The following is a 20,783-nucleotide window of genomic DNA, read 5'->3' on the forward strand; positions in this document are numbered from 1 at the left end:
TTCACCCCCTAAAACTCCAGGATCTAGGGGGAAAGAAAGAACGGTGTACAAGTAGGCTTCCTCTTTCCACCCCGCTGTGCCCCAGTTAAAGAGAAGATATAGAACATGACCTCTGATGTCACACTGAACCAGTCTATAAGAAGGAAGGTTTTAGGTCTCAGAATTCAATGTCATAGAATCTGGGCTGTAAAGACTTTCAGGCAAAAGACTTTATAATTAATTTTCTGTTTCCTGTGGCTCTGATTCATTGTGAAATTCAGCGAAAACAGCGAACCAACAACCTTAACTACAAAGATATTATTAAGTCCCAGACTAGCAAAGTCCTCCTAAGGCATGCATATGAATCAGAGCCTGCTGAGCACCCTGGCAAAATAACTGCGTTTAAAAATCATGACACTAATTCCTCAAGGACACAGTTAAAGACTGTGATTAAAACGGTTAAGAAAATAAACTCAAAAGAAGTTCCTGAGCCCATATCACGTGACGTGAGCACAGAGCGGGACTGCTCCATCGAAACATGAGCAATTCTTGGGGTCCAGGAATCAGTGAGGCATCTGGAGGGCTGGGTACATGGAGAGATCACAGCTGGGACAGGTCAAGCTTGTCCTCAGCCTGGAAGCCTAAGACAGATCACACATTCTCAAGAACTGGGCCAGTCTCTGGTGAATGGATCAAACTTCTCAAGATCCATTATTTATTAAAATCCAAGCTTTACTAAGATCTGACTGCTAAACCTGAAAGTACATCCTTCTTTTCTACAAGAAGCAATCCAGGGCAGCCCCTGTGGCGCAGCGGTTTAGCGCTGCCTGCAGCCTGGGGTGTGATCCTGGAGACCCGGGATCAAGTCCCACGTTGGGCTCCCTGCGTGGAGCCTGCTTCTCCCTCTACCTGTGTCTCTGCCTCTCTCTCTGTGTCTCTATAAATAAATAAATAAAATCTTAAAAAAAAAAAAAAGAAGCAATCCAAATGCCTGCAAGTCTCTATGTGCACAATACATTCATGCAGTCCAGGCAGACAGGTCCCACTCTCAGACCCAATTTCAGATCAGCAGGCTACCCATGAGCAGAGGATTAGAGAAAGGACTCCCACATACCATGGAGGGAAGCCTTACTCACACCATGGCAGGCTCATACGATCCTCTTTCTCCACACTGAAAAGTTATCACTCATTCAAATTATTTTTTGTGCCCTGACAGCGTTCCAAGTAAGAGGTTAGGATAATGAGCAAGACAGACCAAGGGCCCGTCTTCGTGGAGTTACAGAACAGGATAGGAGTAGCCGCTCTGACTGAGCTCCCCGGGGTGAGCAGACACCAGTAAACAACATGCTGACGTCCTCACCCTTCACTATCTCTGGTTATGACCTATTTCGTTCCTCAAGAACCCCCTTTGAACATTCCGTTTCTCCCGAGGAATTCCTCTCTCCAGCCACCAGGTCTGCAGCCTGTGGGAGCCTCTCACCCCTACAGAGGAGGGTTCTGCTGTATGGTTGCTGCATGCAAGGCACCACATGAGGTATATTTACCTGGATTCAGGCCACCTGGAGAAGGTGTTCATCCCTGTCTCAAAGTGAAGATACTAAGAGCAAAAAGCTTAGCACTGCATCCAGGTCAGTGACAGCAAGTGCGGCCACGTGTAAGTCCCCACCTTCTGTACTAGGCCACCTCTTGTCTACAAACTCCACAAGCAGCTAATAGAACCCTCACAGGAGAAGAGGGGGTGGTCAACACTGACACATACCTGATGAGCACAGCGCCTTGGAGGTGGGTTGGGGATCTCTACTTTGGTCCAGGTGTCCTTCTTGATATTGTAAACGTACAGTTCATTATATACAAATGTCTGCAAAAAGGAAGAGGGACTTTATGTCATGAATGACATCTCCACGCAGGTGACAATAAGTGGGAGCGGGATCTCAATCACTTGGGAAATAGCTTTCCCCAGGAAACAGGTTTCCTAAAGCCACATATACCCATGCCGGAAGCCTGCGGCTGGGCCCCTTGGATCCTTTGAGATAAAAAAAGCTACCTGCCCGCCATACCTGTTAGCACCTAAGATACCAAGGCCTTTGCTGCTCTGCAAATCATTGCTCAAAGTCAAGCCTGGTTTTTAAATGCATGAAAACTCAGAGTGGAAGACAAACACATGAAGTCAAATTCACAGGGATCTTGAGCATGGAGGGAAGGTGAACTCATGCTTTTATAACTGTTTCATACATAATTCTGAAAAACAAGTCTTTCTAGCCTGCTAAAAAATGAAAATTAGCTCTACAATTTATCAGCACTTTCTGACCTGATTCAAAACAACTTTGAAACCTATCATGAGCATGAACAATCAACATAAATGAGCAACATGCTGGTCAATCTCAAGCAAGCATTAAGAGTGACCCTTAAGGTCACTAAAGGATCCTGGTGACTTCTCAAGGACTAAGTGGGATACCAGTCTGAAAGCTCAGGAGGTGGTCCAATGCATATTTGTTATCACTGCTTTAAACTAATTTTACTCAAAATGAGACCCATGGAAATTTGAAGGGAAAAGAAAAAAATATATACTTTACTTTTTGGCCATTGAAATATTCACCTCCGAAAAGGATTAACTCATCTTTCTCAGGATGAGCAGAGAGTGAGGCATGTAACCTACAAGAGACAGAAGCAGCAATTCAACATGCAATCCAGCCATGTAATGCCCAGCTGAGAGCCGGCCTCCCTTCCACCAGGGTGCTGTATCATATCCCCAAACTTCTGTGAAAGGGAAACCTGGCACTGGGAACAGAAGCTAAGGCCTCCAACCCTTTAAGTCAACCTCATGGCCAAAATACTAGTCTCTCAAGAGGGCCCTGGATCTGGGTGACTCACACAGTGTTTGGCTAAAAACCATCAGGCAGTGATGTGTCTAGGTGCTCCTAACTTAAATGCCAGATTTCCCAGAGCTGATCTATTTTACAGGTTGATCCACTTAAATCACAATCAAAACTGTTCTAAAAAGACCAGTTCTGGGATCCCTGGGTGGCGCAGCGGTTTAGCGCCTGCCTTTGGCCCAGAGCGCGATCCTGGAGATCTGGGATCGAATCCCACGTCAGGCTCCCGGTGCATGGAGCCTGCTTCTCCCTCTGCCTGTGTCTCTGCCTCTCTCTCTCTCACTGTGTGCCTAACATAAATAAATAAAAAAATTAAAAAAAAAAAAAAAGAACTTTAAAAAGACCAGTTCTTAAGCATTTCAATCTGTATCCAGATAGCTTACACCTAAAAAATGCAAATAACGTTCTACTTACACCAAATATATGAACAAGAAAACTATAAATACGTGTGAATCATCTCTGGAGAAAGTAAGACAGTGAAGGGGGTGGGAGGGTAGGACAAGCAATTGGTGGATTTAAAATTCCCTCAAGCAGCCTTCCCCAGGGAGTATAGGATAAAAGTAATTCCAAAAGATATTTCATAAAGGAAGACAAAGGCTTCAAAGTCAGGTAAGTCTGAGAAATCAGACAACTCTATTTTTCTCTTGGGCATTTACTGTACACAAAAACATTCTATAGGTTTAGAAAGTTTGCAGGAAAGAAACCAGTGTGATAAAACAGGACTATGCTGGGGCGCCTGGCTGGCTCAGTGGGTTGAGTGCCTGACTCTTGATTGCATCTCAGGTTATGATCTTAAGATTGTGAGACTGAGCCCCATGCTCAGCAGGGAGTCTGCTTGAGATTCTTTCCCCCTCTCCCTACTTACACTCTCTCTACAAAATTAAAAAAAAAATTTTTTTAATTAAAAAAAAATAGGACTACGCTGTGGAAAACAGTCCACAGTTAAACACAGAATTAGCACATAACCCAGCAATTCTGCTCCTAGGTACATGCCGAAGAAATGTGAAAACAGGGACTGGAATAGACACCTGCATGCCAACATTTGTGACAGCATTACTTACACAGGCCCCAAGGTGGAAACAACCCAAGAGTCCATCAACAGATGAATGTGGTGCATCCATACGATGGAATATTATTCAGTCTTAAAAAGGAATGGAGTTCCGATTCATGCTACGACATGGATGAACCGTAAGGACATTACATTAAGTGAAAGAAGCCAGACACAAAAGGACAGCTGCTGTGTGACTCTACTTATATGAAATATCTAAAACAGCCAAATCATGGGGATCCCTGGATGGCTCATCTGTTTAGTGCCTGCCTTCGGCCCAGGGCATGATCCTGGAGACCCGGGATCGAGTCCCACATCGGGCTCCCTGCATGGAGCCTGCTTCTCCCTCTGCCTGTGTCTCTGCCTCTCTCTCTCTCTCATGAACAAATAAAATCTTTAAAAAAAAAAAAAAAAGTAAAAAAAAAAAGAAACAGGCAAATAAAAAAACTGGAGAGCAGAGGTCACCAGGGGCAGAGGAGGGGAATGGGGAGTGATAGCTCATGAGCCCAGAGCTCCTATGTGGGGTGATTAAAATTTCTGTTAATAAATTGTTACAAAGCACCATGAACGTAAGGAACCCCAGTGAGCTGCACTATTAAAAATGGTTAAAATGGGAAAATCTAAATTAGATATATTTTACTGGGCAGCTCCAGTGGTTCAGCGGTTTAGCACCGCCTTCAGCCCAGGGGGTGATCCTGGAGACCGGGGATCAAGTCCCACGTCGGGCTCCCTGCATGGAGCCTGCTTCTCCCTCTGCCTGTGTCACTGCCTCTCTCTCGGTCTCTGTGTCTCACGAATAAATGGATAAAATCTTTAAAAAAAAAGATATAGTTTACTACAATTTTTAAAATAAATTTCAAAGGGAAACCAGTTGTTTCCCAAAGTTCTTTAACCCCCAATCTTTTTTTTTTTTTTTTTTAAGATTTTATTTATTTAATCATGAGAGACACACAGAGAAAGGTAGAGACAGGCAGAGAGACAAGCAAGCTCCATGCAGGGAGCCTGATGTGGGACTCAATCCTGGCACTCCGGGATCATGCACTGAGCCGAAGGCAGGCACTCAACCACTGAGCCACCCAGGCGTCCCGCCCTCCAATCTTATTTTCACTTAACACCTATTAAAATTTTCTGTGGGAAAGTATAAGCATAGCCAGGAAACAGCAATCCAAGTCAGGCCCAGAGCCCCCAGAGTCCCTGCAAGGTCCCCACAGCCCACACCACCTCTATCCCACACACAAGCGCCCTGAAGCACTGATACACCTGGGTGTACGGGCCTTACTTCCCCATTAAGTTACATCACAGCCAATACCTGGGGATACGCACACTCACAAAACTCAGTAATTTTCATGGTTTCTCCTATAACATGATGGAGGAGGAGGAGGCGAGAGGTTACTCAGGTTACCAACTGAATGATCTCATCATTTCTCAGCTCCATCAAAACACATTCCCAGCTGACTATGGAACCACCAGCAATCCTAATTACATCCTAACATTGAACCTGGCTTTGTGAGCACCACTACTTCAGGAAAAGTTTTAAAATGTCACCAAAGGAGGGTGGGAGGTGGAAATCAATCCACATTCAGAATGGCTGCCCTCAGAGGTGCCGTAAGGTACGAAGCCATCACGATTTCAAAGACTTACCTGCAGCACGTGTAACTTCTATGTGGCCCCTGTGGTAACATGTCAAGTACGGGGAAAAGTATACCCCATTTCCTGACACTTTTTACGTGAATACAGGGACAACCTGCAACTCCATTCTGCCCAGGGGCCACCTTGTCATCCCCCACCTCTTGACAGGTGGGATTGGGGCATGGGAGCTGCAATCAGCCCCCCTTCCTGAAGTGCTAGACCCCAGCCTCCACTTGGGCTGGCAGCAGCTCTAGTAAGATCAACCTCTTTTATGACAACACTAGTAATTTGTACTCTGAGGGAAAGGAAGCAAATAATTTCTCAACCAAACCAGTCTCATTTGCTTGTGAAGTTAATGCATTTCCCCTTCTCTAAAGAACATGGGATCTTTTCTGGGGTCATTTGATCTTTCCTGTTCCTAACTCAGTGCATTCAGGGTTTTCCCTCTACCCTGCAGTGGAAAATACAAGAATTACAGGGCCCTAATCAATTGATAACAGAGCTGGAATACAGAAGCTGAGAGAACAGGAATTGACACAGAGGAAAACCAAAGCCTGCTCATTTTAGCTCATCCCACAAGTACCTGAAATCCTATAGAAGACTCTCGAATTCTTTACCTAATTTACAAATTCATTCAAAATGGCTTAACATATTTATGTTTCAAAATCACACTTGTCATTACAAAGAGCAACACGAAACTATGCCTGTGACACACACTTCTGAAACATTTTAAAAACCGAAGAGCTCACTGGGGCAACGTTCTAGTCCAGGAACTGTGATCAGCTAGACAACTTTTGAATGGCGCATCCCTGCTGAGCAACTGAGCGGGGCGACTGTGTTTCTCGTGAGAAGAGAACTCAAAAGCCTCACTCCCACTCTTCAGAAGAAAGGTGAATTTGAGGGAGTTTATCTACAATGGGAATGATTATTTTTTTTTTAAATATATTTTTTAAAGATTTTATTTATTCATGAGAGATGGGGGGGGGGGGGGGCAGAGACACAGACAGAGGGAGAAGCAGGCTCCATGCAGGGGGCCTGATGTGGGACTCCATCCCAGTACTCCAGGATCAGGCTCCAGGCCGAAGGCGGGTGCTAAACCACTGAGCCACCCAGGGATCCCCGGGAATGGGTTTTAATGAGGAAAACATTCCATGCGTCTGTCTACTGAAGAAAAATGGAGCCCATTTAAAGTGGTTTTCCAACATACACAAGAAATTCGTCAGAAGCTAGAACGAAGAGCCCTGGCTCACTTACCTTGGTGAAGGTGGGGGGCATGGTGTTTCCACGATCTGAGTCCTGGTGGCATCCAGCGTCTGGAAATGGGCTATCAGAGCTTCAAGATCTTCCTACAGGCAAACAAAAAGTCATACCTGAGACATGTTCTTAAACCCTCTCACACAAAAACCTGGGTCACCCTTCCCACTCTGTCCGACCTGCCCAGGGTCCAGTCAGATCTGGGGGTGATGACATGTTCCTCCCATTTCAGGAATACAGACTCTGACGCTTGCAAAAATATTGAGACTGACCCTATAGGCAGTTTTCTCAGAAGTACACATAGATGCACGCACACTGCCTGGACCATCTCACCCAAATGCTCACAGTGTGCATAAAGAGCCTTCCATTTAGACAAGCCCTCCCTGACTTCCTGGCAGCACCTTCAACCACTTCTCACCAGGCCAGCCCTAGCCACCCCACCACACGTTTTGTTGTCTGCATCACAGTGTCTGAGACTTCCCCTGCTCACGTTTTTATCTTGTTTCCACCTCCCTCCATCAAAATAACAACAGGTGAGTTCCAAGCAAGACCTGTCTATTTAGAACTGCGCCACACGGTTAGAGCTCAGCACTTATGAGCGGCAGCCATTCCGGATAAGAAGGGCTCTATTTTTACAACTGCAGAAACAGATTTAGAAGGTGCCAATTAACCTGTCCATCTGGGCAGCACTGGAACCTGGTCTTCTTCCTCCTCCCAGTCCAGAGCCATAGCCCTGCATCCACTAGTGATCACACACACGCACACCCCTAGGGACGTGGGGCCTGCATCTACTAACACACACAAACACACACACACACACACCCAGGGATGTGGGACCTGTGCATCACTTCCAACCTTATTTTCCTCTGGAATGCTTACTCTCTTCCCTGTGCTCATGCTGGGATCTGAGATGTGTTCCCACCTCCTTCTTCGCTGCTTCTCCTCTCTCCCCAACCCCAGAGCCCTCACTCCCCAGTTCTACATTCCACAATGGAGGCAGATGTCCTTCCTGCACCTAAGAACACTTCCAGACCATACTGCCTATTTCCCACCCCACCTGCTGACTGCAAGCAGCATGGGCTTCCTCGGTTCCTTTCATCAGAACGCCACATTCCTCAGCCTGAACAGATACCTGCAGCCCGCCTGCCACCTCCCATGTGTGAAGTGAGCCCCCAGGAAGCAGCCACTATATTTGGAATGGAGTGCTCCTTACCCTCATGAATTTCTTCATACTTTTAGTACAGCTAAACATATCTCTAAGTGATACATGTTAATTATTCACGTTTTTCAATTTCATGTCACCAGGATCATACTGTGCATTCTCTTGCAACTTTTTTGTTCCACAAAAAAATGTCTTTGTGTAGCTGAGAGTTTGTCCAAGGTAAGCAAGCCTTCACATGTGTAACCACATTGTGGCAGTTTCCACATTTCCCCAATATGCACTCTCCTGATGACTTTACACGAAACAGCTGACTTTGAGAAGGGGACAGCATCCTCTGTGGGTATGGCCTAATGAGATGACCAGTGACCTGGAGGGTTGTTTTGAGGACTAATGAAAGCAACAAGCAAAGTCCCAGGCCTGACAGGCCCTTTCCATAGAGCAGCCACTGGCATCTCCTAAGGACCAGGAGCTGCAGAGAGATGGGAACGCGAGTAAAAACCAGCTAACGGTTACTGACTGCTTACGATGTGCCGCGCACTGTTCTAAAATGCCCCACAAATTAACCCTGCCTCTGTGCCAGCACCCCACCCAGGCAACACAGTCACGATCCCTACTTCAGCTGGGGGGCTGGAGAGAGAAGGCAGCAGGGTTACCCCAGGTGCCCTGGGACCCCCACCGCTGCACCTGGTGCCACTGAGGCTGGGGGGCTGGAGAGAGAAGGCGGCGGGGTTACCCGGGAGCTCCGGGACCCCCACCGCTGCACCTGGTGCCACTGAGGCTCAGGGCGGCAGCGAGGGTCGTCATGCGCAGAGAGCTGGGAGGCGAAGGGCCTCGCTCCAGACACCCAGACGCCGAGGCGCGCCGCTGCACCCGGGCCCTCTCGCCTCGCGGCCGAGGGAAGCCCACCGGGACGCGGACCCCAGCTCCGCGCACCGCGTGGCGCCAGCCCCGCTCACCTCCTCCTTCCGCGAGCGCTTGGACACCTTTCTCTCCATCTTGGCGGCCGTCTTCTCCGCCCCGCGGCCCTTCTCCTTTTTGCCCTTCTTGCCCATCGCGCCCGTCCGAGGAAACACCGGGACTCCCAGAGGGGCGCACAGCGCAGAGCCGCGAAGCGGCGCGCCGGAAATACGCGCTCGCGGGGGTCGGGGCCGGAAGCCGGCGCGCGGAAACGCGTCACGTCCGGCCCGCTCGCCGCCCGCGCTTCCGGACCGTGGGCCCCGGGGATGGCCGCAGAGCTGGTAGGTTGCTTGGCCCCCCGCGCAGGGTTGACCCGGGCGAAGGGTCAGCCCCCCGAGCCCGGGGGCCCCAGGCGGCCCGCTGCGCTCTGGGATTTCGCCGGAGCAGCCTTAGCGCGGGAAGGCCGCGCGTAGGACGTGGGCGGAGTGAACGACCGTTGTCGGCGTTACTAGGCCGGGTCGCCGGGAAGTGGAGCGGATCGACGACCAGGTCAGGCGGGCCTGTGCGGTCGCCACGGCGCGCTCAGCCTGCAGGCCTGGCCTCGGAGCTGTGACAACTGGTGAAACGGAGCCCCCCCCCCCCCCGACCGAGGGGGCCGAGGGGGGCAGGCCTGGAGGGTCACTGACCCGGCGAGGCGACCGTCGGGGACCCCAGCGGACAGATGCGCGCGCTGCAAGGAGGAGCCCGCCGCGGGAGGACCCCGGCTGCCCTGGGGCCTCGGCCCGGGCCCACAGCGACCCCCACCCCCACCCCCATCCCCCCCGCCGCACAGAGCACCGCTGCTCTCCGCCGCCCTTGCTGCGGCCTCGCCGGCCCGCCCTGTGCTGCTGCAGCTCCGCCGCCGTGGCCGGGCGAGCCCACGTGTGTGATAGAATGACTTTCATTTATTTTACTTTTTTTAAGGTTTTATTTATTCATGAGACACAGGCAGAGGGAGAAGCAGGCTCCATGCAGGGAGCCCGACGTGGGACTCAATTCCGGGACCCCAGGGTCGCGCCCTGGGCCGAAGGCGAGTGCTCAATCGCTGAGCCACCCGGGGATCCCCAATAACTTTTATTTTTAAGGTTGACAGATCCAATCAACTGCTCATCCCCCCAAAATGTATAATACTTTACCCAACTCCAACCCTCGTCCGTAAACCAAGTTATTTAAAAAGAATTATGAAGTTTGGGGGAAATTATGGGAAGAGGAGGCTTCAGGCTGCCTCTTTGTCCAGCGCTGCTCGTGGATGAGAAGACCATGTGTGATGATGGGGGAAGTAACCCGTTAGAGGTTTATGAGAGGAGCGATAGGTGCGCCTGGGTGGCTCGGGTGGTGATCCTGGGGTCGAATCCCGCATTGAGCCTGCTCCTCCCTCTGCCTGTGTCTCTAGTGAATAAATAAATAAAATCTTAAAAAAAAAGAAAAGAAGGAAAGCTACAGAATTTTAGGCTCAGCAGGCTCCAGAGCCTCCAGATGTGATTATCTCAGTGAGCTACAAAAGGCCAAGTCCTTGATATTGCCCCGCTCTCCTTCTAGTGCAACATGGTTTAATGCTTTTATTATCGGAAAGAGCTTGAGGCTGAGCTGGAAGACCCTTGAATATGAGTCATGGTGATTTACATGATGTTGAAATTCTCATTACCCAGACACAGAGAGGCTAGGACATTTAAAATGAGATCATAATCCCAAAATAGTAAAAAGATTAAACATGGTCCTATTTTAGTGAAATCATATTTTTGAAACTTTAATGGATTGTCTTAGAGCCATCCTGAACTGTTAGTGTATCTTTTGGGTGGTGAGGCGCCCTCTGCTGTCTTCAAGTTGAAACCCAGAGGAGAAAAAGTACCGATTGAACTAACTCATTACCCTCGCCACAAATCAGTGTAATTGGAAAATCCTCCCAAGTGTGGTATAGATGTTTACCATCTGGGAAAGGGAGAATATTTAGCCAGCCCACCTACTACACAAAATTCTTGGGAGAATCAAGCAAAATAACGAAAAAACTTTAAAAAGTTTGGCAAAATACAAACTTAAGATGGTTCCGTGTGCTGTGAAGTCATGGTTTTGGGCTGGCTGGCAATCCCCTCATGTCACACATGAAGTGGACACGGCAGCATGTGACCATTGTGCCAAAACACGAGATACAACACGGAACTCAGCCACCAGCTTCCAGGAGCTTCGGTTCTAACAAGACAGATAAACACGACGCTCCTCATATGCTTTTTGAATGAACCGAGGAAGAGGGAAGGAGAGGGAGGGAAATCAAATGATTGTTTCACACATTCGTCCAGTGTTCTGGACATCTGAGGGAAAAGAAAATCCAGTTTCATTGCCCCATCAAGGCTGACAGCAAAATTCTTTCCTCTCTGGAGTGTGCTGTGTAATTTCCAAATATCTGGGGACCTTTCTGTTATCTTTTTCTAATTCCTTGATTTGAGATGTCTAAGGGTTTACCGCTCTCCATCTTTTAAATGCTGTTTCAGGGGCATCTTATGAATTTTAATATGTGTTGTGATTTTTCTCATTCAGTTCAAGATACGTCCTAATTTCCTTTTTGATTTCTTTTTATGTCCCCGGGTTTACTTGGAAGTGTATTATTTTGTTTCCAGATATCTGGAGATTTTCCAAAAGCCTTTCTGAAAAGTTTCACTTTTCCTTTAACTGCCTTTTTTTTTTTTTTTTTTTTTAGGATGTTATTTATTTATTTATGAGAGACACAGAGAGAAGGAGAGAGAGAGAGGCAGAGACACAGGCAGAAGGAGAAGCAGGCTCCATGCAGGGAACCTGACGTGGGACTCGATTCCAGATCTCCAGGATCACACCCTGGGCTGAAGGCGGCGCTAAACCGCTGGGCCACGGGGCTGCCCCCCTTTAACTGCTTTTATGATTTTATCTTCATTCTTGTTGCCTTCAGCTTTACTAAGATATATTTAGATGTTACTTTTTATCCTGCTTGGGTTTGGCAGGCTTCATGAAGCTGGAGACGGCTCTACCATTTTCTCTTTAGAGGATGCTGTTCTTTCCTCTTCTGGAGCTCCAGTAAAATACATGACATCTTTTCTCTCGGTCTCTGTTTCAGGCCTCTTAACTAATCTCCATTTTCCATGTGTTTGTCGCTGCATTCTGGATAATTCTTTCTGATTTATTTACTAGTTCATGGGTCCTTCGCTCAACTCCATCGTATCTGTCTTTTTGGCAGCCCGGGCAAAGCAAATTTAGGCTAAAAATCCAAGGAAGGGCTGGGATGTGGTTACAGTACCCCAGATCTTTCCTTCCCACCCTGCTCAGTACCGAGATGGTGTTCTTGTGCCCCCCCAAGTACTGGGGGGCAGGGTTTCTTCTGCTCCATGCTCACCTGCAGGCACAGCTCATAGGACCTTAGCTTAATCTGAAGTCCTCTTAATCCTCTTAGATCCCACCTGGGCAGCCTTGGCCTTTATAAATGTTTTCCTTGCCCTTTGAGGCTGTCAAAACCAAAGTCAAGCATGGCAACACATGCTCATGCCTGGAAACAAAAGCCATTTGCAGTACCTAGTTTCAACCCAATATTTTTGCTTCTCCTTTCTGTTGGGTTCTGATGTGATGCTTTACTCCTCGGTTTCTAAATGCCTTTAAGAAGCTCACTTCAACATTTATCCAGCATTTTTAGTTGCTTTGAATGGGAGGATTGGCTCACATAACCCAGTCTGCCGTGTTACAGCCTTACTTCCATTTTTTAAAAAATGATATCTTTCACTATGTAATTAGCACATACTAATTTTTAAAATTTGGAAAATAGAGACAAGTCTAAGAAGGAAACCTCAAAGTCACCCACAGGCTTCCCTTCCACTCAGCATTTGTGGGACTTGCCCGCTGACTAATGATAAGCAATGATCTGAGCTGTCTTTCCCTCACCTGCTCCCATGTTTCAGGACCTTCTTCACCCTTCTCTCTCCCTGTCCTCTTTTTCACTGGGTCCCAGAGTATCACACGAAGATCAAGGACAGTTTGTGAGTTGTTAGATGCAAAAACTGGAGAGGAGGAAATCCCAAAATCTGGACAATAGCACAGAAGATGGAACAGACATGAACTGTGCAGGATATGGTCATCACAGGCATGAGAGCAACCATTAACATCACGTGGACAGTAGTGAGTTGGTGAGCAAGTTGCAGTAAAGCCATGGCCTGTGCATGCTACCCATGTGAGCCTGCAAGTTCATGCCCTTTTTGTGGTGACTGTCGCATCAACATTCCCAACACAGCCCAGAGGCAGCTTTTCTGTATGCAGCACTCAGAGGCACTAGATGAGAGAAAATGCAGTAGAAGGAATAGTGCATATCAGTCCCTAAAGCTAAATCTGTTTTTAAAAAGGTAAGCTCCTTTGCCAGGTTGTTAGAGACGTTGATGATTCTTGAAGTAACCTGGTTTTTAAAAATCCCCATAATATCACTATTTTGAGTGTCTGGCTCTTGAATCCCCAGAACTAGGTCTGTTTCCAAGCTCCATCACCTCATCATGAACATACACTGAGGGCTATCCATGGTATCCCCTTAAATTTCAGCCACCTGGCTAGGAAGTTAAATTGCACCCACTAAAACCTCCTTGCTCTCAAGAAGGGCTTCTCTGTCACTTCCTCCATGGGGCTCTGATCTCAGCCCATCTGGTGGAGGCAGGTGTTAACCCTTTACAGAAGCACAGTTGTGAAACCTCCGTTCTGGGAACAGAGCTCACCACATCCTCCTCTCCTTGGCCACACTAATGAATGATGCAATTCATATAAAAGATGACCAATTGAACAAAGAACTTCTCCATTAGACTCTTGAGAGCTGGGGATCCCTGGGTGGCGCAGCGGTTTGGCGCCTGCCTTTGGCTCAGGGCGCGACCCTGGAGACCCGGGATTGAATCCCACGTCGTGCTCCCGGTGCATGGAGCCTGTTTCTCCCTCTGCCTGTGTCTCTGCCTCTCTCTCTCTCTCTCTCTCTCTCTCTCTCCCTCTCTCTGTGACTATCATAAATAAATAAAAAAAATAAAAAGATTAAAAAAAATAGACTCTTGAGAGCTGGTTCATTGTAAGACTGTTGTAATTTTGTTTCTCCTGAATGCTGAATCAGTGCATTGTTGCCTAGTTTTTCTATGACATGCCAGGAATAACAGTCACAGGATCTGATTTCTAGGTAAGTCAGGATGTTCTCCCTAATGCACTTCCTCTAATGATCCTGAGAGTACTAGAGACCCTTTGTGTCGGAAGGACCTACGTGCAGCAGCTCTCTTCCCCTAGTTGGTAATCTCCCTTCCACTGTGTCTTGTTCAGTTTTGTATCCCCAGACAAGTCAGGTTGTTTGTTGAATGTTAACAAATTATGAGTAAACGGATACCTGGATGGCTCAGTGGTTGACGGTCTGCCTTTGGCTCAGATCCTGCTCCTGGGTCCTGGGATTGAGTCCCACATCAGGGTCTCCGTAGGGAGCCTGCTTCTCCTTCTGCCTGTGTCTCTGCCTCTCTCTGTGTGTCTCTCATGAATAAATAAATAAAATGTTAGAGAAAAGTTATGAGTAAACAGTGAATGCACGAAGTCCCCTAATGGCCGACGAGGGCTGCAGCAAGTTTTGTCCAGCACAGTCAGACAAAGGGAGTATCTCAGCGCTCGGATGCTTGAGTACAGCAAACTGCCCTATACACGAATCATTGGTTTCCAAAGAGTTAAGACCCACACATATTTGAAAACTCAAGTGAGGGATCCCTGGATGGCTCAGCGGTTTAGCGCCTGCCTTTGGCCCAGGGCGTGGTCCTGGACTCCTGTGATGGAGTCCCACATCAGGTTCCCTGCATGGAGCCTGCTTCTCTCTGCCTATGTCTCTGCCTCTGTCTCTTTCTGTTTCTCTCATGAATAAATAAATAAAATCTTAAAAAAAAAAAAAACTCAAGTGAGATGCAGGTGAAAATAAGTCCAGTGGAAGAACACAGGACAGATGAATGAGTTCACAGGCAAATTTTGAGAAGATGCAAATCCTGTCTTCCCTAGGAATGGACTTTTGACATCAATGGCTTGATGGTCTCATTTAATTCCAATCCTTTAAGAGATCTGCTGTCCCCTCCCACTCTGAACCACATCTCACATTTTCCTTCCTTCGTTTCTGCCCCACTTCCCTGTTTATTTTTTTGCCCTAGTCTGAGAAGGAAGGCAGAGAAATTGGCAGCAGGAAGAGACAGTTAACAGTGAAAACAAAACCACAATGTAGGTCCTTCCGGAAAGTGTGGAGGCTGACCCAAGGCAAAATCCTAGCACCAGGGATGTTTTGTGAAGTCCTGTGAGGGCCTCACGCTCTGACTCTGTTGCCGGGACCCTCCCACGGGGGCCTCTGATCCGGGCCCCTGACATCCCCTCAAAGTGTGTCTGATGTCCTAGTCTCTCAACTATCCTCTCTCTGCAAAGGGACAGCTAATGATTTTATGATGATGTAGATTGCCCCATGTCCTATGTCCTTGGAGAAATGCAAAGTAAAACAAGAAGACACCATCTCGTATCATCTCGTACCTATTAGAACAGCCAAAATTCAGGGACACCTGGGCAGCTCAGTGGTTGAGCATCTGCCTTTGGCTCAGATGATCCGAGGTCTTGGAATCGAGTACCCCATTGGGCTCCCAGCAGGGAGCCTCCTTCTCCCTCTGCCTATGTCTCTGCCTCTCTCTGTGTCTCTCATGAATACATAAATAAAATCTTAAAAATTCAAAATCCAGCACAGTGATAACACCAATGCACCTTTTCACATCAGTGTGTATATAGTGTCACCCTCCATACTTTCAAAAAAGTAGCAAGCCTTTATGACCAGTGCTGGGAGTCAGCTTATAGCTGCCAAAGCCCACCTCCTCCGGGACAGTAGGCTTAGTGGACACACTAACACCACAGTCTCACAGGGCCAGCCCGCCAAGCCCCTGGTGCCATCACAAGCTGCTCCATGACTGTGACTCATGCGTCTTAAAAGTGGCTTCCTGGCAGGCAAGCCGGTCTTCCGGATGTGGCTGAGGGTCCCACAGGGACTAGGAAACACCCACTGCCAGGCTGTGCGGCCTGCAGGGGGCGAACGTGACCCTTCCCAGGGAGAAGCGGCTTGGCCCACAGGCAGCCCGGCCACCTTCACATTTATATATATAAATATATATAGCCACCCAGGCTGCCCCACACTTATATTTGATAAACATAGGGGTGCCGGGTTGGCTCGGTGGGGAGAACGTATGACTTTTGATCTTGGGGTTGTGAGCTCAAGCCCTACGTTGGGCGTAGAGATTTCTTAAAAATCAAACCTGAGAAATATATATATTAATAAACATAACAAAAAATAAATTAAAAAACTAGCAAAAGTGAGAAAAGCATTACCACACTTTAAAATTACCAGGGATCGGAGCTTCTGGGTGGCTTAGTCGGTTAAGTGTCTGCCTTCAGCTCAGGTCGTGATCCCCGGGGTCCTGGGATGGAGCCCTATGGCTGGTGAGGTCAGCTCCCTGCTCAGTGGGGGGTCTACTTCTCCCTCTGCCCCTTCCCCCTACTTGTGCTCCTGTGTTCACGCTCTCTCTGTCTCTCTCAAATAAATAAATAAAAATCTTAGGGCAGCCCCGGTGGCGCAGCAGTTTGGCGCCTCCTGCAGCCTGGGGTGTGATCCTGGAGACCTGGGATCGAGTCCCACTCGGGCTCCCTGCTTGGAGCCTGCTTCTCCTCTCCATCTGCCTGTGTCTCTACCTTTCTCTCTCTCTAAGTAAATAAATAAATCTTAAAAAATAAAATAAAATAAAATAAAAAAATAAAAATCTTAAAATAAAATTACCAGGGACTGGGACACCAGGGCAGCTCAGTGGTCGAGCATCTGCCTTTGGCTCAGGTAATGATCCGGGGTCCTGGGATCATGTCCCCCATTGGGCAGGGAGCCTGCTTCTCCCTCTACCTGTGTCTCTGCCTCTCTGTCTCTCATGAATGAATACATAAAAAAATTCTTTTAAAAAACTAATAAAATTACCAGGGAGTATGTGACCTGGGCATCTTCTCCCTGCCCCCGACACCTCCCCATTTCTGACCCTTGACCCTGCCTGATCCCCCCCCCTCCTCACTGGGAAGTCACAGGGGTCTGCATTTCTTGCACCAATGTTCTTGAAAGGAAAAGGTGGGGTGTCTCATTTCCTCTTGGCATTAGACCACTCTGGTCTGCGGGTCTTGGGTGGCCATTGGACAGAGACAGTCTGACCCTGTTGTGGGCCAAGAACTTGGGCACAAAGGGTCAAGGGACGGGACGTCAGCGCAGATAGAGCAGCAACAGCAGGTAGAGCTTCCTTAGAGGTGAGGAACGGGCCCTGGTCCTGGTGGGCCCCCAGCCAGGCCCAGGGCTATGGGACTGTGGACGCAGTGCTCACAATGAGAAAGGAGCCCGGGAGGTGAGCATCACCCCACCACCCCCACCTCACAGCCAAGTAGCCTTTAGAGGCACTTGCAGGTGGCGGTGGCCTGTGTCACACACGCCCCGGAGCCGGCAGGACCTTCGTTTCCCCTGGCTCTGGTTTCTGATGCAACACCCCTTCAAAATTTGGTCATGAGAATCATCAGCCTGCAAAGCCAGGGTTGGCCAGTAGAGGGAAGCTGGGCAACACGGTCGGCTCAGCGAGCCCCAACTCTGGCAAGCCTTGCATCATCTCCACGTGCTGTCGGAGCCGGAGACAGTCTGGCCCTAGGAATGCAGCCTCCGCGGGCAAGCCCGGTCCCGGGGTGGATGGGGGCCTCAGGGCAGGCCGGCCGCCAGGGCACCCGCGCGGGAGACGGCTGGGAAAAGGAGCTTTTCCCGTTCGCTCTCACCTCCCAAATGAAGAATGTGTTAGAAGCCACATCTATGTTTTCCCTTTGTGTTTCCAGAGGGGCTTGAGCGCAGACTTAGCAATAGTTTCACGGGACTGATTGAGAGGAGTTGAGCCTGCAGGTGTTCACACTCCCCAAAGCAGATCATAGATTGGAGGGGGAGGGGGGTGGGGGTGGGCTTGGCTGCAGCCCTGTAACACGGACAGAATCGGGGGAGAGGGCTCCAGCCAGATCCCAGGATGTTTGGCATCCCCCGCATTACCATAGCCTAGTGTTCGTGGAAACCTGCGAGTTTGTTTGCTCAAATGCTCTGAAGACAGATGGTGCAGAAAGGATCCTGACAGGAGAGGTAAGCGACGGCCAAGGGCTCAGGGCAAAGGCTGTTGGCTTCCTCGTGACCCTGACTGTCAACATTAGAATCTCCGTCATCGAAGTGCCGTGCTCCAGAGAGGTAGCCTCGCAGCTTCCTGCAGACGACCACACGCCCTTCTGCACGGGGCTTGCAAGGGGCTTTCTGGCGGCTTCCGCCCTCTGCACACCTGCCTGCCCCTTCCACTTGCCCCAGCCTCCCAGCACTTTCACCTGCGGCTCAATTGGGGTTTGTTTTTAATCAGATACGTGTGTGTTGTCTTGAAATAATTTTAGATTTGCTGGAAAGCTGCCAAGATAGTTCCGAGAGTTCTTGTGTGTTCATCCTGCATGACCATGGCGACTTGATCGAAACAGAGAAGGCCACAGTGGGGCATGGCTATTGGCTACACTCCAGACATCATTTGGATTTTGCTGGCCTATCCACTAATGTCCTTTGTCTGGTCTCATTCAGGATCCCAAGCAGGATTCGACACCGCATTTAGACACAGCTCACTTCTCAGAGTGCAGACCCTAAACCATCCCACCCAGCTTAGGTCCTGAGCCTGGAGGCGCCGTCTGCCTCTCTCAGGAATTCCCAGCGTCTCTTAGGCGACATCTGGCTGTGGGTGAAGGCTACTGGGGGCATTCATTTGACATTCTCCCTACACCCCCACTTCGGGCACACACACACACACACACACACTAACCTTCCTCTAACCTTTTAGGGAAACACTGGTGTCCTTATCACTCCAGTCGCCTTGCTTTCAAGATTCTTAAAGTATCAGTCATTCACTACTTAGTATAAACCACAGGCTGTTATGCTGTACGTTGCCGAGATATGCAGATGCAGAGTCCTCTCAGATGGGAATCATCTAGAATCCAGGGTGGAGGTAGGGATTAAAGCCTCTGTGAGAGTCCCCCTCACTCCTGTGACTGTGCCCCTTTGGGGCCCTCACAATGCTCAGAGTAGCATTTCCAAGCATCTACTTCTGGAACCTTTGTGCTAGCTCCGTTTCCCTGATGCCCACCCTCCAGATGCTTCCCCAAGCCCCACAGCCAAAGTGCTGACACAGGACATCATTGGAAACTCCCTTCCATGCAGCAGGTAGAGGCTGGCAGGATGAGTTCTTGGCTCTAGGAAACAAAGGAGCATCTCTGTATAAGAATATCTTACTGGAAGAAAAAAAAAAAAAAAAAAGAGTATCTTACTGCAGCCGGACCCCTCCTTAAGGCCGGTCAGCTAGCAACCTCAATGACTTTGCCCAAACACCTCCAAATCATCAGGTTCGGCTTAAAACATCAAAACATGGTAAGGTGCAGAAATTAAAATGTCTCCCAGGAGAGCACCAAGGAGGTCACAGAGCATTCGTGTCTCCTGTCCCAGGGCCACTGGGCACAAGGGAACCAGATCATCTGTGACCTCATTCGCTAGATCACTGTATTTCCTCCTGCCAGCAAAATGGGGCCAGAGCGTGGGGGGCTCTGAGCTGAGGAGCTCTGCTTCTCTGAGTCAGGGACCAACGGGACCATCCGTGGGCAGAACCCTGAGCCCACCTCTGAGCCACTCACCCAGTGTCACTAGGCCTTTGGGCTGTGTTCCCTGTGCTCCGGGTGGGGAAGCAGGGGATTCCTGTACCCCAGGCACCAGGGTCATGGGGTCACTGCCCAGCCGGCATTTGAGAGCAGCACTTGGGGCGGGTGACAAGGCTGAGGCACTGCCAGGAGAGCTGGGCACAGGGTACCTGCTGCCAGCGTGCGCTCTTGCGGTCCTGATGGGGCACCAGGGCAATGGGAGCTGGCGTCCCCATAGCTGCCCAGGCCCAGGCTAGGCCGGCTCCCCTCTCTCCCCCATTCTGCCGAGACACAGTTAATTCTAGACTGAGCTCCTTAGGTCTCCCTCCCCCCACCCCCCTGCCCCGCGCACGCTGGGCTTGCAGAATACCCCCGCTTTATTTTGCAAATCAGGGAACAAAGCACAAAGAAACTAAGCTCTGGCCTGTGGATGCAGCCAAGCAGCCAGAACCGGGGTCTGCTGCCTCCTCCCAGCCCCTGAGAGAGCCCGACTCGCTGGGTCCCAGCAGCCCAGCAAGATTCTGAACCTGGGCCCGGCACCCTCGGCCCCAGCGGGCTCTCACCATGGCTAAAGCTCCACGTCCATCACGACTCCATCGCCTCTAGACAGAAAGACCAGAACAAACACCTTCCTGCTATGAGAAGTTCGGCACTCAACCCAGAGAGAATAAACTTGTTCTCAGAAGCACACTCGGCAGGGACGCCTGGCAGGCTCAGCGGTTGAGCTTCTGCCTTTGGCTTAGGGCATGATCCCAGAACTCTCTGGATCCAGTTCCCCATCGGGCTCCCTGCAGGGAGCCTGCTTCTCCCTCTGCCTATGTCTCTGCCTCTCTCTGTATGTCTCTCATGAATAAATAAATAAAATCTTGAAAAAAAAAAAAAAAAGCACACCAGCAGCTGGGTCATGGTGACACGTCAACGCAGGCTCTGACCATAGCAGGTGTAGTACCATGGCTGTGCAAGGGAGGCCGTGGGTGCGAGGGGGCAGGGCTGCATGGGAAGTCTCAGTACCTGCTGTTGTATTTTGCTGTGAACCTAAAACAGCTCCAAAAAATAAAATCTATTAAAAACAACAAAAAAGCAAACCTCTATAGCTTTTCCTCTATAGCTGCTGTTCGCACTGTGGGCTCTGGTTTCTGTGCCCTTGGGCTCATGTCCTGGC

General features: G+C 49.3%; 1 protein-coding gene across 3 annotated transcripts in view; it reads right to left on the bottom strand.

Moving 5' to 3' along the window:
- KLHDC4 (kelch domain containing 4) overlaps window positions 1-9,088 on the bottom strand; it is a 57,673-nt gene extending 48,585 nt beyond the window's left edge. For 2 of the 3 annotated variants that reach the window (XM_077891088.1, XM_077891087.1), the window contains exons 1-4: window positions 8,902-9,088; window positions 6,784-6,875; window positions 2,553-2,631; window positions 1,739-1,837 (exon numbers count right to left, since the gene is read on the bottom strand). In XM_077891088.1, the coding sequence (XP_077747214.1) occupies window positions 1,739-1,837; window positions 2,553-2,631; window positions 6,784-6,875; window positions 8,902-8,997 (366 nt within the window). In that variant the 5' untranslated portion in view covers window positions 8,998-9,088. The remainder of the gene's footprint in view (window positions 1-1,738; window positions 1,838-2,552; window positions 2,632-6,783; window positions 6,876-8,901) is intronic. The other variant, XM_077891089.1, reaches the window with a different exon arrangement.
- Window positions 9,089-20,783: the final 11,695 nt, after the last annotated feature.

This window comes from Canis aureus, chromosome 3 (assembly GCF_053574225.1).
Source record: "Canis aureus isolate CA01 chromosome 3, VMU_Caureus_v.1.0, whole genome shotgun sequence".
Lineage (NCBI taxonomy): Eukaryota > Metazoa > Chordata > Mammalia > Carnivora > Canidae > Canis > Canis aureus.